The sequence below is a fragment of the Rhyacophila brunnea genome, unplaced genomic scaffold (genome assembly GCF_057557595.1).
Source record: "Rhyacophila brunnea isolate RB1 unplaced genomic scaffold, BYU_Rbru_1.0 scaffold_6, whole genome shotgun sequence".
NCBI lineage: Eukaryota > Metazoa > Arthropoda > Insecta > Trichoptera > Rhyacophilidae > Rhyacophila > Rhyacophila brunnea.
This window is the reverse complement of record NW_028233276.1, coordinates 19,151,414-19,167,692: the sequence shown is the minus strand read 5'-3', so window position 1 is coordinate 19,167,692 and position 16,279 is coordinate 19,151,414. Positions and strand designations below refer to the sequence as shown.

At 32.1% G+C, this 16,279-nt stretch overlaps 1 protein-coding gene and 1 long non-coding RNA gene across 2 annotated transcripts in view; both read right to left on the bottom strand.

The window, feature by feature from the left end:
• bnl (fibroblast growth factor branchless) overlaps positions 1-16,279 on the bottom strand; it is a 263,220-nt gene that overhangs the window by 20,139 nt on the left and 226,802 nt on the right. The window contains exon 2 of the mRNA XM_085956344.1: positions 12,891-12,994. Within this exon, the coding sequence (XP_085812470.1) occupies positions 12,891-12,920 (30 nt within the window). The 5' untranslated portion in view covers positions 12,921-12,994. The remainder of the gene's footprint in view (positions 1-12,890; positions 12,995-16,279) is intronic.
• On the bottom strand, positions 6,833-9,172 carry LOC147065352 (uncharacterized). Its single transcript, XR_015071773.1, has 2 exons — positions 8,994-9,172; positions 6,833-8,679 (listed from the first exon to the last, which is right to left on the bottom strand). It is a non-coding gene; the product is annotated as an uncharacterized LOC147065352 (long non-coding RNA).

Below are 16,279 nucleotides of genomic sequence, written 5' to 3'. Positions count from 1 at the left end.
GATAAATCAAAAATATTTCTTTGTTATATTATTGGTATATTTCACGGGCGATAGGTAGGCTAAATAATATTGAATAGATAAATCAGAATTCCATTAAGTACATATAAAATAAAATACTGACCGAATAGATAAAGTCATAAAAAATATATTTATATCAATAACATGATCGTTATGCACGCTTGAAACATTTTAATATAAATCTTAATGTTGAATTTTATCTATGGGCCTCAGCTATGGTATAGTTGAAAAAAAAATAGAATAAAAAAACGATATGCTTCATGGGATAACTACACAATTTTATGTCTTTATTTTCTTTCCGTTGCTGATACCACGGTATTCTTTTGTGTGGGTTTTTTTTTGTTATTTGTTTCTCAGACAAATTATACCCCTAATAAATAAAGTAATATGTTGATAGATAAGAAACGAATGCCCATTATTGAGAAGGGGTGCTTCGCAGACAGGTAGGGAAGCTGCGGGACAACCCTTAAAAACAAATAGCTCGCGTATAAAAAGTAGGGGTGGATGATAATTTTTTTGATTTAGTTTATTGCGTATGATATTTATTTGGACGAACTGTGATAGGGAGGTAATTTAGATGTGCTTCTGAATTTTCGTATATTTTTTTCTTCAAACTATTGTAAACAATTCACTTGTATTATGTGTACATGTTTAGACTTAATATCGTGTATTTCTTGATTGAAGAAAATAGTTTATTTAAAATATATTAGCGAACGCAAATATGTTAAGATTATTTTTTTGAAAATCTTGACGTTGTCAATGGAACACGGTTTCTAGGCAACTGTTGTGTTGATTCAGAATTATAAAAGATCGTCACCAAAATTAAAAACAATGAAATTGTACCTCTTCGCGGCCTAAATATCGTCGTGATAAATGATTACATCGATTGATTGCTCATTTGATATAATAAGTAAATCAGTCAGATTGAATGTTTGTGGGTACAAATCCCATTCGGTAAAAATGTTGTTTTTCCAATGCTTCACGAAGACAATTAGTAATCGATTTTTGTTTTACCAAAAATTGATGACAGCCACTTGCTAGGGGAGGAAAATCATAGTCGTTTAGAAGATGACTAAATTTTAGGGTGGTCACGATCCTCAGCCATGAGGGAATGGCTAACAAGTGAAGAGAGACAAAAATAGATAAACATGTTCAAAATGTATAACCACACATACAAACAATGACATGACGTTTATTCATATTGTTTTGATAATGGTGTTAACGAAATGAAATAGCTGTCATCGTCTAACAAATTAAATTTGTGAAGTTTAATATACATAGGTTTTCAAACAAAGTATTCAATTAACAAAAACTGTGTACCAAAATATTATAACATCAGTTTATTTAATGAATTTTATATTATAATGTACTAATTAATTATTACATGTGTATTATTTGAATGCATCCCTAGTCATTATTTGCTTAAAAGATGTAGTTTTTTAATAACTTGTACGAATTTTATATCTATTAAGTAAATTATTTCATAAGACAAGGCATAATATACGATGAACAATCTTATTTTTTTGTAAAAGCACTTTGACAAAACTTACTTTCCATAGAAGGAGCAACATCTACACTGGAAACTATGGTATATGGTTAAATCGGTTACACTGGGAATGAACATTTGTAAAATATCGTTCGCGCTTCGAATATAAGGAAATGACGACTGACGTGGCACATATTTTTCTGAACCCTCCTAACCCAATTAGTAACTAACACTCTTAGGTCACACTGCACCGCTTTTATAATATACTGGGTGATATGAAAACGTATCTAATGAAAATTATTGTGAAATTTTATCGTTTATTTTTTGTTAAAACTGCTCAATATGCAATATAAAACTACTTATATAAAAAAATATGGAAGTTCGATTTTTATGAATATTTTTATGATTTTTAAACATTAATATGTAGTTTGATAAGTTATTCAGAATATAACCACGATTTTAACACATTTTTTGAAATTAAAAAGTCATAGATTAAAAAAAATATGTATTTAAAATATAATTAAATATGTAAAAACATATTTTTTATTTGTATTGAATCGAGCTTTGATGCGGTTACAATTAATATCAAAGCTCGATTCTAATCTAGAATCAAAAATATGATGCGGTGCATTGGCAAAGCACATGTTCCGTAATATTATTTTCAAGATTTTTTAAACAGGAATGTTGTTTTTGAGGTTTTTCCTTTAATACAAAGTTAATCAAAATACATCATTTTGAAAAACCCCAGAAATGAAAAACCGCGTGAGTTCTCTTATACTGTCAGCTTAATTCTAACTACTACGCTATCGAAAGTGTTTCAATTTTCCTAGACAACTCAGAGGAACAGTGAAAATGTGACTTAGAAAAGCATTCAGGTATGTTTCTGACGTTTTTAAAATATATTTTCAATAATAAGAGTTTAACATTCTTAAAACTAGCCTAAAAATTATGTATTGAATAAAAAAATCATCAATTGAGAAAAATAATTATTGCTTAAAAAAAAATTATTCTTGAATATGCTTGTGTAGGAATTTTGTTAAAAAAGACATTGTGAAATTCACTGATTTGAAAATAGCTATAAAACTTTGATTACGTCGTTAATTAAAATTCATTGAATCAAAAGAGTTGTTAAAACAGCGAAACAGCGTTATCTATACATAAATTCTGGCGTTAAGATAATATTGTATACCTGCTGTAAGAGAGGAAAGACTTTTACAGCCGAGCTTATTGTGTATTAATCAAAACTCATCAATAGGGAATTGAGGAAGAGGTCACAAAGTCACAGGTTTATGTTGGATTATGGTGAATGCCAGGTGTGATCGGAGCAGAGAAAATATTCAATGAATATTGTATACTATGAAAGTAATAAATATATAATTACATATTGGCCTGCAGATTTGATTATCTTAGGAGTTATATATTAATATAAAATCCTCTATACCTCGACAGTATTAATACCTACATCGAGGTATGCATTATAAATATATAAGTAGATACTCACATTACAAAGAGTTTTGTGTACTTAGTTTAACTAAAACTATCGACTAACAGTATTTGATTAAAATTGAATTAAAATTCTTATTTAAGAGTTGTTTCATATTTTCAAAAATCATGAGTTTTACGACGCTAGTTTTAACTTTTGGAATCCTAAAGAGCTATATACTTATTATACTGACATATTCGTTAATATTATAGTATTATTTATAAACATTTATGGCTTTAACCGAATTAATTGTACTATCCAAAAGCACCACTCATCGACGGCCATTTAATACTGTGCAGCTGATTGACTTAGTGAGTAATCTCTACTGCAGATATTCCAAAATTTATATAGTAAGACCATTTGTTACATTACAACGTTAACAACGTTAGTACAATTGCGAAGGCGGTGGGAGGGGACTGAGTTAATAAAATCTAGCAGGTGCCACTGATTTCCAAATTTCTCCGAATACAGCTTCTTGTCGCTTCATCCGAAAAAATACTGAACTTTTCCAGATATATTCCCCATGCCCAGATACTATATCTACCGCACTGACTTGTCTTTTAGATATACCGACTTAAAATATTAAAGCAAACATTGGATGTCGGCGGCTCTCGTGGTGCAGTGCGTAAGGCGCTTGCCTTCTACCTGAGAGTTCCTGGGTTCGATTCCCGGTCAGAACACACAGTATTTATGTGTTTTTCTCAAAGCCTGGGTGTATGTGATTGTACGAAAAAGCAAGGACATGGTTATTAATAATTCTAAAAAAAAAAACATTGGATGTCCCAGATAGTTACACCGATTTATGAGTGCCATGGGTCTTCTGGTGGCTACAGGCCTTGTATGTCTTCCGATAAAAGTGGTGCCAACCCGTTTATAGTCTGTTTGACGGGAAAATCATCCAGGTATCGAAATCTCAGGCACGAGGTCACGTGTATTATTCCATTTACCTAAATAATTTATATTTTTCTGTTTTTCAGAACCGAAATCGACCCCCGCGTGTGCGAGCCTAAACTGTAGTCATCCAGCAGTATATCAGCCCTGGAAAATGATAGTATCGACGGCATATTTTGTTTTATGATAAAACAGTTTAAGCCCAAACACTGTTTTGACTTTGTTAGCTGTATCTCTTGATCACCACTGCATAGATGTTATCGGTTATTAAAAGTTTTACGATCGATAAAATAACACGGTTTTCTATGATGTTTAATATGCAAAAGACTTTAATAGCTTAGAATATACTCGTTTTACACTGTTTACATAGATAAGCAGTCAAAATTAAAAGCTTTCTTTAACGCGTGTTAAAGTGTTCAGAAAGCTCTCAGTTATCAGATCCGGTAATAAGTACCCACTCCGCTGCATATCTAACACTTTTCAAATTAGCGCTTTTCAAGAGTTTTTGTTAGTAGGGGTTCGACTTTAGTATGACTATATCATCACAGATTAAATTAAAAATCTATTTTTGTCTTAAGTTTATCGAGCTTAAAACAATGTTCGTCTCATAATTAGCGACCAACAAACCTTTGTAAGATATCTGTAATAATACTACAAATCTCTATTGAAGGGATGTCTATGATCAAAACTTAAAACTAAAACTTTTAACAAAAAATTAAAATGCCACCTTGTTCCTTTTTTAGTCTGAAATCGTGGGTAAGTTAATTACCTATTGCATTTTCTTATTTATTCTCAGCTATCTTTAGTAAATATAGCGATTTAATCTTCTAATTTGCATACCCATAGATGTTGAGATTAAGTATAAGTATCTCACCAGTGCTGCAAGCGAATAAATCTCCTTTCCATGAAACACATTCCCAGAAATGGTATTATTATATTTCATTAATTTATCTGCAGCCGCTAAGTAGTATGTATCTAATTTGACTATCCCCATTGGATGCTACTATTATATTGCATTGGTCTTCTGTTCCGCCATACTGTTGGTCCGAAGGTAATATGCTAAAATCTTATTTCATTCATTGTAATAATATTATGGCGTAGTTCAGTATCAGTATGAGCTGCTGATCTCACCCATAGCCAACGGCACGATGTATAGCGTGTGCGGTCAATAATCTGATCAATATTATAGATCATGTTGAGTGTTGATATACAAATTACACATGAGCTTAGGTGGATATGGTTGTATACTGTATCCATACAATTGAGTGGTTCACAAGCAATGACATTAATGTGGACGAAGCATCTGGAAAAAAATGACACTCACTTTTATGTCGGGTCTGCCGAATGGCATAATCTGTTCTAACGCCATTATAATAAAGGTGATATTGCTATAAATTCCCAATGATTTTTGTCGGTCTGCCGAATGGTTCGGTTCGAACGGGTTCGCTCAAATGAACATTGACACTAGAAACACTGTTCTAACGCTATTACAATAAAGGTGATATAGCTATAAATTCCCGATGCGTGGAATCGCATAATGGAAATTGCGTGACGTCTACCTATACATGTGCGAATATCGCTATGCGCGAATTTACTTGCTGGCTACTGTATTGAGTGAGTTGTCCATTAATAATGTCATTGTTCACAAGCATAGTGAACCAAGTCCATTCTGTTTTTTTTGAGTGAGCTAGGTTCAAGTATAATATTTGAATATGTCTAATTCTGTAAGGGTATGATTGCAATTCTGAAGTGTTATTTTGAGTATATTTAAGTAATTATGTAAGGGAAATAATACCCTAACATAATCAGAAATACTCAAATATTATGTTTGAACTTAGCTTACTCAAAAATAACCAGAATGGACTTGGTTCACTATGCTTGTGAACCACTCAATTAGTAGTATGTAGTATACAGTATTTACCTACACTGTTTTTATTTTATTTCAAAGAAGTGTTTTTTGAAGTTGTTATTTTTTTTATGTTCGCTTTCCGGATTTGAATTTACACACATTCATATACGTTTAATGTAACATTGTAGTTATAGAATTATCCATATAATATCAATTCAAATAAGGCCATTATTAGCACAACGGCCAATAAACAGTTCATGCCACCCATGTTGGATATAGCTGTTAATAATTGAGTACCTTGGTATCAAAGTGGGACATGAGCCATCTGCAATAATTTGCAGGAGAGGCGATTTTTCATTTCATATAAATATTGAAACATAATATATATAAAAAAAATACTTGAGTAATGCTTAGAGGTATAGAATCACATTTATTAAGTTAAATCTAAGATATTCATTTTGTAAATATCAAATATAATCGTTCAAAATTGCTTACGTCCGTTTTTGACACATACTTTTGCGTTTGTCCGTGTTTGATACGCAAACGGCCGTACGTGTCCGCTTTTGACAGAAAGTTTAATTTTTTTAAATAAAATTGCAAGGTAGTTCAGATTTCTTTTATTGACAGAATTTAACAATAAATGAAAAGCCTTAAAATTAATAATCATTTATTTTCTGGAGATAGGTAACAATTCGCAGAAAATTTAAATTTTTTTAAAATAAAATTTCAAGGTAGTTCAGATTTCTTTTATTGAAAAGATTTAACAATAAATGGAAAGCCTTAAAACTAATAATCATTCATTTTCTGGAGATAACAATTCGCAGAAAGCTTAATTTTTTTAAATAAAATTTCAAGGTAGTTCAGATTTCTTTTATTGAAAAGATTTAACAATAAATGGAAAGCCTTAAAACTAATAATCATTCATTTTCTGGAGATAACAATTCGCAGAAAGCTTAATTTTTTTAAATAAAATTTCAAGGTAGTTCAGATTTCTTTCATTGAGAAGATTTAACAATAAATGGAATGCCTTAAAATTAATAATTATTCATTTTCTGGAGATAACAATTCGCAGAAAGTTTAATTTTTTTTAAATAAAATTTCAAGATAGTTGAAATTTCTTTTATTGACAGGATTTAACAATAAATGAAAAGCCTTAAAATTAATAATCATTCATTTTCTGGAGATAATAATTCGACTCCCGCAAGTTCCACGTCATCTCCATCAAGTGTATCAATAGCTTCTAAATTATTCACTTCTTCAAAGCATTCACATGCATGAATATCTTCAGTATATTGTTGGCCATCGATTGGCAAATTATTATTTGTTTCAATTATGTTCTTATACCAATGCAGGGTTTCTATATTCTTCCATTCGAGTCCAAAATGTTTCGAAAGTAGAGAATTTACATCGTTTATCTTGTTTTCATTCAGTTTAACGCCTATAGGAATCGGTGCTGGATTTACTGCATCGTATGTTTTATTCTTTTTTAGAATTTGCTTCTCTCTCGCGATGTCACAATTGTAAGGTATTTCACCTCTTACCACAATATTATTCTTTTTCGTTTTGCGGAATAAAATTCTCTTGCATTGAGATATTTTGAAATGTAATTGTGCTGTAGATTTTATGTTTATTTTAGCTTCGTCTTTCCAATTATGAGGACTCCAATCTGTACCAATTATTTTCAATGTTCCGTGTGCTTTAAATACATCATGATATTCTTCAATATGTATTATTGTTTTCTTTTTCTTTAAGTCTCTTTCGATAAGACCAAATACCCGATCTGCTGGAAGGAAAGAATGTCCAGTGACTGGAAAAATTATCTCTAGCTTAGTGATTGATGGAGGAGCATTGTTATGAAGCCATTTGGCACACATCGTTACTATTGTTAAATTTTTATTTTGGCCAGCACACCCATCTGCTACCAACCGAACATTTGTGTATCCGTTCAATACTTTTGATTGTAGTTCATTGAAAATGATTGATGCTACTTCATTTGAAGATTTCCTCCCTTGGTTTTCATTCCATGTATAAATTGACACATTTTGTGGTGACAAATTATTTTTTGACGTTCCTGATACGACTGCTAAATTGAAGCAGTAAAATTGTCTCGAGTAATAGGCGGACTGGTCACTAACTTTTGGCAACACAAGGTTTTTCTGGCAATCGAAGGACATAAGAAAACAATCATCGTTTTTCTTCTTCAAATATTCGAAAAAACAGTTTGCTTTTTTTTTGTGTAGAGTAAGTTTAAATATCAAATCTTTTTTCTCATTTTCATCCTTTTCTAATTTCACTTTTTCTTTTAATTCCAAACATGTGCTACATTCATCAGTGCTTGGAGTTGCAAAACTCATATTAAACCGGGTATTAAACAACATCCGAAAGTATGACATTTTTACTTTGAAGTCATCAGTGACGCTATTATTATACATTGACCATATTTTGGTAATGCTTAGATCTGAATCTAAGTAAATTCTTGTACTTCGGTCTCGTTTATAATGTGACTCGATTCCCTTGAGACATTTGGTGAAATCGATGACAGAATTCATCTTGTTTTCAAAAAGTTTATCCTTTCTTGATCCACCCCTTGTTTCAATGGGTACTAACATGTTATTTTTTTTAAACCGTTGGAAGACTCCGATAACTCTATGTTTTGTTATATTTAATGTTGATAAAAACGTGGCCCTGCATACGGGAAGACAATTCCCAGCAGTGTTTATAATGCTGTAATGAAATGTAGCCATTTTTTGTTTTATAAAAACTTTTTGACGGCGTCTTTTTGGTACGAGAGTCCTACAGTATTTCAAAATAAAAGAATCCTGCTTGTCTTTAGCTGGTGCAGAATAAAACGATTCGTGAAACTTCCTTATGTCTTCCATTGTCAATAATCTGCATTGAAGACCACGACGATGGCCGCATTTAGGAAAGGAAGGCACGCCTTTTGCAGAATATCTGGAAAAAATAATATATTTTAGTGTTTTATTCAACTTAGAAACCACGGTTTGAAAAAACATTTTGTTCTTGAACCACCCTTTCCGTGACCATAGTAATGACATGGAGGTAATAGCGTATGTGTAAATGCGTTAACAATGAAAAATACTCGTAAATAACGAGTGAAAATGCGCAAAGGTTAATATTTAAATATTATTATTCTTATAAAAACATAAAATTATGCTTGAGCACATCATATTTTAACAATAAATCGCATTTAAAAAAGATGCATTGTGATCGAAAAAGTTTTGTAGTAGTATTCTGATAGTACTTACTTTAAAGTCTTTTCTTTGGCCCTTTTCCACTCATTGGGCTTAGCTACACGTTTTCTAGCATTCCTTGAGTCCATTTCAGTTCATTAAATATTATACTTTTTCTTGAAAACTATTATAAATGCACTTATTTTGAAAAAAACTGACAGAGAACCTCTATTTTAGAATAATGTTATCAGAGTGCCGAAATCCCGGCAGCCATGACAGTCTGAGAAGATTCCTGCTCAGTGATTGGCTGGCCCTTACCTGCGCGCGCATATAAGTCAAGTGTCCGTTTTTGATATTATACACGAACTTTAAACACAAAAATCTCCATGAAAACGACCGTTTTTGATACTGTCGAAGGCATTGTTGGAAAGAGCATCACTAACACTACCAGAATCAACAAAAACATGAATTTAGTGGAGTGTGGCTTATGTCCCACTTTGATACCAAGGTACTCAATTGCTTTAAGACAGGGGCGGGCAAACTTTTTGGATGGAGGGCCAAATTCAAGAATTCAAAATGAGCGGCGGGCCGCAAGTAAAATACCATTTTTAGATATACACTATTTATTATCACGAAAAATAAACATTACAAAAAAATTAATGAGAAGAATGAAAGTGTTGTACATTTTTTCAAATTTAGGTGTTGATTTTGTGGTTGATATTTTCAAAACTGCTTGTAAATGGGCATCGGAGATATTTGATCGTAAAGAATTTTTATTGAGGTTCATGATCGAAAATGTTTGTTCACATATATAGGTTGATCCAAAAAGAACGAACATTTTTCTTGCATAATCTTTAAGTTGTTCGAATTTGTCTGAATTAAGGGCATTGTAAAATTTGGATATATCTTCACGACGATGCAATTCTCTTAAATCAGTGTCACACTGCAGACCAATAATCTCAAGTTGTAGTAGCTCTGTCAGTACACTATCAATATCTATTGAAAATGGATCGCGTACTGTTGCTAAACTTGTCTCAATTTTTCGGAAATCACCAAATCTTTGTAAAAAATCGTCATTCAGAGCTTTAATAATTTTACCATATTCTTCAAATTTATATTCTGGTATATTCAGCAACTTCAAAGTTGGAAAGTGGTCCACGTTCTTATTCGATATTTGTCGAAGGAACAACTTGAGTTTTAATTGAAATCCATTCAAACTCTTCACCATATCGTGGGCAAATATTTTTTTTGCAACGCAGAGTTAAAAGTATTTAAATGTGTCACGATGTTCAACATAGAAAATAGTGGTTACATAGTGTGAGACGAGACGCAAGGAAGACGTACTGAGATAATACATTAACGAAACAACAAATTCTTCAAATTTTAATCTATTGTCAATATTTTTTAAGAAATATATAAAAAAAGTTATTCGTAATCAGAAGTACAATTAATGATGGCGGGCCGCAAAAAAATACCCGGCGGGCCACATGCGGCCCGCGGGCCGCAGTTTGCCCTCCCCTGCTTTAAGACAATAATAATTATTCATTTAAGATTTATTCTGGTTTCAAAATGTATTAAGACCATTATCTATTTTGATGAGAGTCGTATGTGTTCGATTCACCATATTAATTTAATTAACAATGTTCACCGTTAATCTTTTGCGGAAAGTCAATAATATCATGGCCGAATTCAATAGTTCTTTGACAATTTATTTCGGAGGGAAGTGTGATAGATTAACATAGAGCTTAGACCCGTTTCAGACGGGACACCGGTGTCGCGCTCGATATAATATAGGAGGGCTTTGTATTCGAATAAAGGGCCATTTGTATTATATTTATGAACGCCCCAGAGCTAATGAGTCAACCGTGTTCAGTACACTTTTCCATCGGCCGCTACATTCTCAAGCCGATACACTTGTTTTTATTACCGCAGCCAGTTATATGTTCTAATTTATAACGCGAACTTATGCATTGACTAATTAGCTTTGGGGCGTTCATATACATAATACAAAGGCCTCCTATATTACATCGTGCGCGACACCGATGTCACGTCTAAAACGGGCCTTAGACTATGAGAGCGGAATGCAGAAACATTTGTCATACCTAAAATTTCCTTAGCAGAAAACACTATGCAGAAACATTGTCCTTAGTTAAGATCATTTATATTGAAAATAATACCATATTTAAAAATTCTCTTTCCTATAGTTTAGGTAAATTATTTTATAATTGTTAAACGATGACAAAAATATGACAACTGCATTTTATAAATGCAATAACTATAAATATATATTAATATTTAATTATAATACTCTTATGTTTCCGTTATAAGTCATTATACGTGATTCCACAGGCACCGCAAGATATTTTTTTAACATGGTAACACTAGCGTCAAGTGTCATTCTTCACCTGGCATTTTGTATTTCTGCGGGCTGGCGTATAAAAGTAAAATAATATTCTGCAAGTACATGCCAAACGAATTAACACTATCAATATCCATATTGAGATACATTGTTAAATGAATTTGAGTGTATTGACTGTTTTATAGACATGCGAATTTAATTTGACAGTAGCTGTCAGTGGTAAATGGTGATACAGAAGGGGGCGTGTTCATAACAAAAGTAGTCTATGGTTAAGGATTCCTTAACTCTATACTCAGGATTGTCTATAGTTAAGTCATGCTTTTCGGCGACTTATCTTTAGGATCGAAATCTTAGATTGTGCATTCCGCTCTGAGAGTCTGGTCATGATGAACAGCGTAAACGGTAAAATTGGATGTGCAAGAATAGCTGTACCTTGGACTGATCTAATTAATAATTTGATAGGATCTTCATTGGACTATCAGCAATCTGCTCATCAAAGTCTAGTGACATTACGTTAACTTAGTGGAATTAGTAGGTACCCACTACATATTTTGCTGTGTTTGAAATCATTTAGTCAAAAACTTTAAGACGGTACTTCAGTGAAACGCCAAATAATTTTCAACTATAGGTGCGACGAAATTTCGGACTGGCTGGCAATCAGAAAATATGCCTATCGGAATTCTATTTATTATCTGTTATGTGATCCAAAGTAAACCACCCGACCACACTCGAGCCCAACGTTTGGTGTGAAATAACTGGACTGATTATTAAGACGGTACTTCAGTGAAACGGCAAATAATTTTCAACTATAGGTGCGATGAAATTTTGGACTCGCTGGCAATCGGAGAGCGAACGTCGAGCTGTGAACACGTCAATTTGTTTTGTGATGACGACGGGGGAATTAATTCTTAAATCGTGTAAAGATGACTAAAAAACGTTACCCATTTATTTGAAAACGAAAACGTGTCATTGGACATATTATTATTATTAGTAATAGAACAATAAACATAACATTAAATGGACGCACGTCGACTTTTTTATGACAAATTATGTTTTGTTCTGCACGCGTCATTTGCACAATCTTCGCGTCGCGTAATCACGATAGTTTTAGACCGTGCCCCAGCAAAGTGTAGCCTTAAGCTGTGTCTCAAAATTGAGAAAATAATTCCATTAATGGTTTTAAAATAATTATTTTGCTTTTTCTATAAATTTTATGTTATTTACTACGAATAAAGCTTAAAACAATTAATTATCAAAATCGTCAATGAACTTAAAAATTCTGAAATTAATAAAAACTTTATTTTGAAACCACATAGTAAAACGTTTTCATTTTTTTTTTTTAAAACTAGGCAACCAAATAATAAATGCTTGATAATTATGGGGGTTTCAAGCAACTGAACGATGTATCTATAGTCTATGAACTGAACTTTCTACATTACATTTATAATTGTTCATTACAATAGTAATGATGACTTATTTTAATACTGCAGATGATTAATTAGCTGGTTCAAATGAAAATCTAACTATACATGTAATAATTTGCTTTGTTTCGATTTGAATTTATAAAATAATGATTAAGAGTAGTAAATTATAAGGTAAGTGATCGTACATACAGAGCTGTAAGGAAGTCCGCAGGCGTCCATGCAGAGGAATAGGCAGGTGGCCACGCCCTGGATCTTGATCTGCCCCAAGTTCACTGTACTCCGTTGGAGGATAGCTGAAAAGAATCAGAATAACCAAATTAACAAATCGTTTACGCCACAACTTCACAGGGAGAATTATTCAACACGATAATGAAATTGAAACCAACACAGTCATAACTAACAGTTAACAGTCATAAATATATACTGATATAGTTCTACCATGAATAGATGATAGAATATTAGTACAATATGCAGTGACATACATCTAATGGAATGGAGGAGGGGTTAGGACGATTCGGCGCCGGAACAACTGGGCGCCACGCAATAGAATGAAATTCGAAAAATTTTAAGACTTTTTAAATATATATTTAATATTTGCTGAAAATTTAAATATGCACACGTAAATAATGAATTGTGCATTATGTTTAAGTTCCAACGAAAAAAGAGTTATTTTATTTTTTTATATAAAGCCTCAGGCATGATAATTATTCTCAAGCCGCAATAAAAAACATTATGTTAAGAGCAAAATGAATTAAAACTACTAAGTAGTATATAGAAACTGATTAAAATTTCTTGTCTAGTTTCTGTATACAATGGTTAACGAACGTCTATTTATTTCATTCGACATTACGGCGCCCAATTGTCCTGGCACTCAGTTGTTCCATTCCCCTGATTTCATGATGAAACTTAACTCATATAAGTGTAGAGACCATATGTGAGTTTTTCTTTTGATTTTTAAAATTCTTCACAGCATTCTATAATAGATTAAAAAAAAAATTAGTAAACATTGTAGGGATTAGTATTTTTGGTATTTTTCATATCGGTACTTAACCTAGGAACTCCACTGATCACAGCAAATAAATTTTGACTTGTATTTTACGAATAATATGTTTTTAATAAATCTAGAAAGTACTGTTATTTTCTTCTTTCACATGGTTTAAGCAGGAGAAAGAAATACTATTTGAATATGTATTATAAATTCGATTGCTTAAAGTCAAACAACGTTAGGTATCTACAAAAAACTGTTTTTTTTTTTTTGAGATAACGTTATTTTACATTTCCGGCTACATGATAGTCAAACAACGTTATGTCAATCTTTTCTAATTTCTTCTTAAATCGTCAGCAAAGTTTAACGTTAACTATATAAGTTACCCTTGTTTTCATATATGTTTTTAAACTATTCCTATTTTTAACATCATCATAAGCATGATAAATGTACAATACATAATAAATTATAAAATATGAACATTAGGTTTGAAATAAAAATTTCCCTTGTTGAGTCACAAGAATCTAAAATAACGATTTCTGGCTCTCTTGTAAACAGTGGCGGCCGGTGACAAGAATATGAGGGAGTGCAAAAAAAACTCACCTATTTATGCAAGAAGTCCCCATCTTCCATCGATTTTGAAAACACGTCGATAACACGAACATTAAAGTCTGGTGTTGACGATATCAATTGTTTTTCTATACTTAACATCGCAAGAGCATTTAGCCTGTCTTGAGTCATTGTATTTCTCAAAAATGACTTAACCTTTTCTAAAGTTGAGAAACAACGCTCACTTCCTACTGAAATCATCGAGATTGTACAAATTATTTTTAATAGGGTAACACTTTTGCCAAATACTTCCAGTAAATTATTATTAATGAAAAGTTGAAGTAACAATAATGCTCCAACAGTAACGTAGAAATCTTCTCTACTGTATAAGACTATTAGTTCATTTTTAAGTTAAAATTTGTCACGTTAATAATAATTATTCATTATTTATAATTAAGTATTAAATTACCCGATTTAAAAAAAATCATTTACTAAAATATAAAGCCAGCCGGCTAGGTAGGCGGCTAGCTCTCTTCAGTACACATTTTAAATATACGTATGATTTTGAAATGATTAATGCGAAACATAGCTGATAATTTGGCATAATTCGGTCGCGTTGTTTACGGAACTCTAACTGTGACCGCCGATTTTTAAAAATTCATTGCGTGCAGCCGCATTGTAGATATGTTTCAGACAATGCATATTTACATATTCCCCAAAGTTTTAACGTTGTCCATCGAGTAATAAGATAGTTATAATAAAAGTTATAAAAAATAAATGTCACCTCCGCGCATTGCCAATCTGCCCCTATGTTAAACGTCGAACTGCAAAAAATGATATAAACTTTGCAACGAAGGAATTTCGGCACATTTAACATGATGAGTGACATGCTTATTGAACATATTTAAGCCGAAACGTCGATATTGAGTGGGAAAAATCAATATCTTCGGTATTTTCTTTAAAATCAGCCCATGTCAGATTCAAATCGCAGAACGTTCCCGCGACACGACAGTGCTGTGATCTGTCATATAAAATCGCAACTTCGTTTAATGAATGCATTGTCACGATACCTACGATGACGTTATTGCATTGAATCGTCGATTTATGCTCTAAATTCCCATTGATGACATTCTGCCGCTACGGCAGCTATCCAAGGTATGGGATATGACCCGAGTGATATCCGTGATATTTCAGGTCAAGCAAAATATGCGAAACATGTTATCTTATTAACTAGTTAGAATAGCTCTGCAGGGCCTCAATCTATTTTTTCTGGAATGCGCCCAGAACAAATTTTCAGGGTGTTTCTCATAATATCACGATATACTTACGTCCGAAAGGAAGGGTGTGAAGAAATGACTAGTGGTGGAAAGAAAATATTATGTATTTTATTTCATTAATCTCGAATTGATTAGTTATTTTAGAACTAGTTTAATTACTTTGTTTTTATTATAATATTAATATTATTCAATTCTGCCATTCCGTATAGAATGAAAATTCCATTATAGGTGTTTGAAAGATTTATATTCGTGTTTAAATCGCTATTCATGATTCTGAGTGATATCCATATTTAAAAAATGCATTGTAAAATATAAATATTTAACTAATCTGCATGAATATAACATAAAATCTACGACTTTAGTGATTATATTTGACCTCCAAAAAGTCATAAATTATAAAATCAACACCTAAGCCATTAATAAATTTAATACTCTTTTATTCAGGATTCGTGAAATATGGCATTTACGCTGAATTTTTTGAATGAACACATTAAATATGGGCATGTCTTTCAATAAAATATATTGACACACTAACAAGGAATTGAATAAATTGTCACGGAGATGTTGAATCCTTTCTGAATATGAATTTAACTAGAAGGACGTGTTATTTGTTGAGTGAAAATAAAACAATAAGCCGCGTAAAATCATTATTTTTGCACTTTTGACACTTTAAGCCAGGAATGTCCTTTTCTATTGCAATCCTAGAACATACATATTTTGAAACCTTCTCATGCATATACCCACCAGAAAGACATCTATATGAAAGG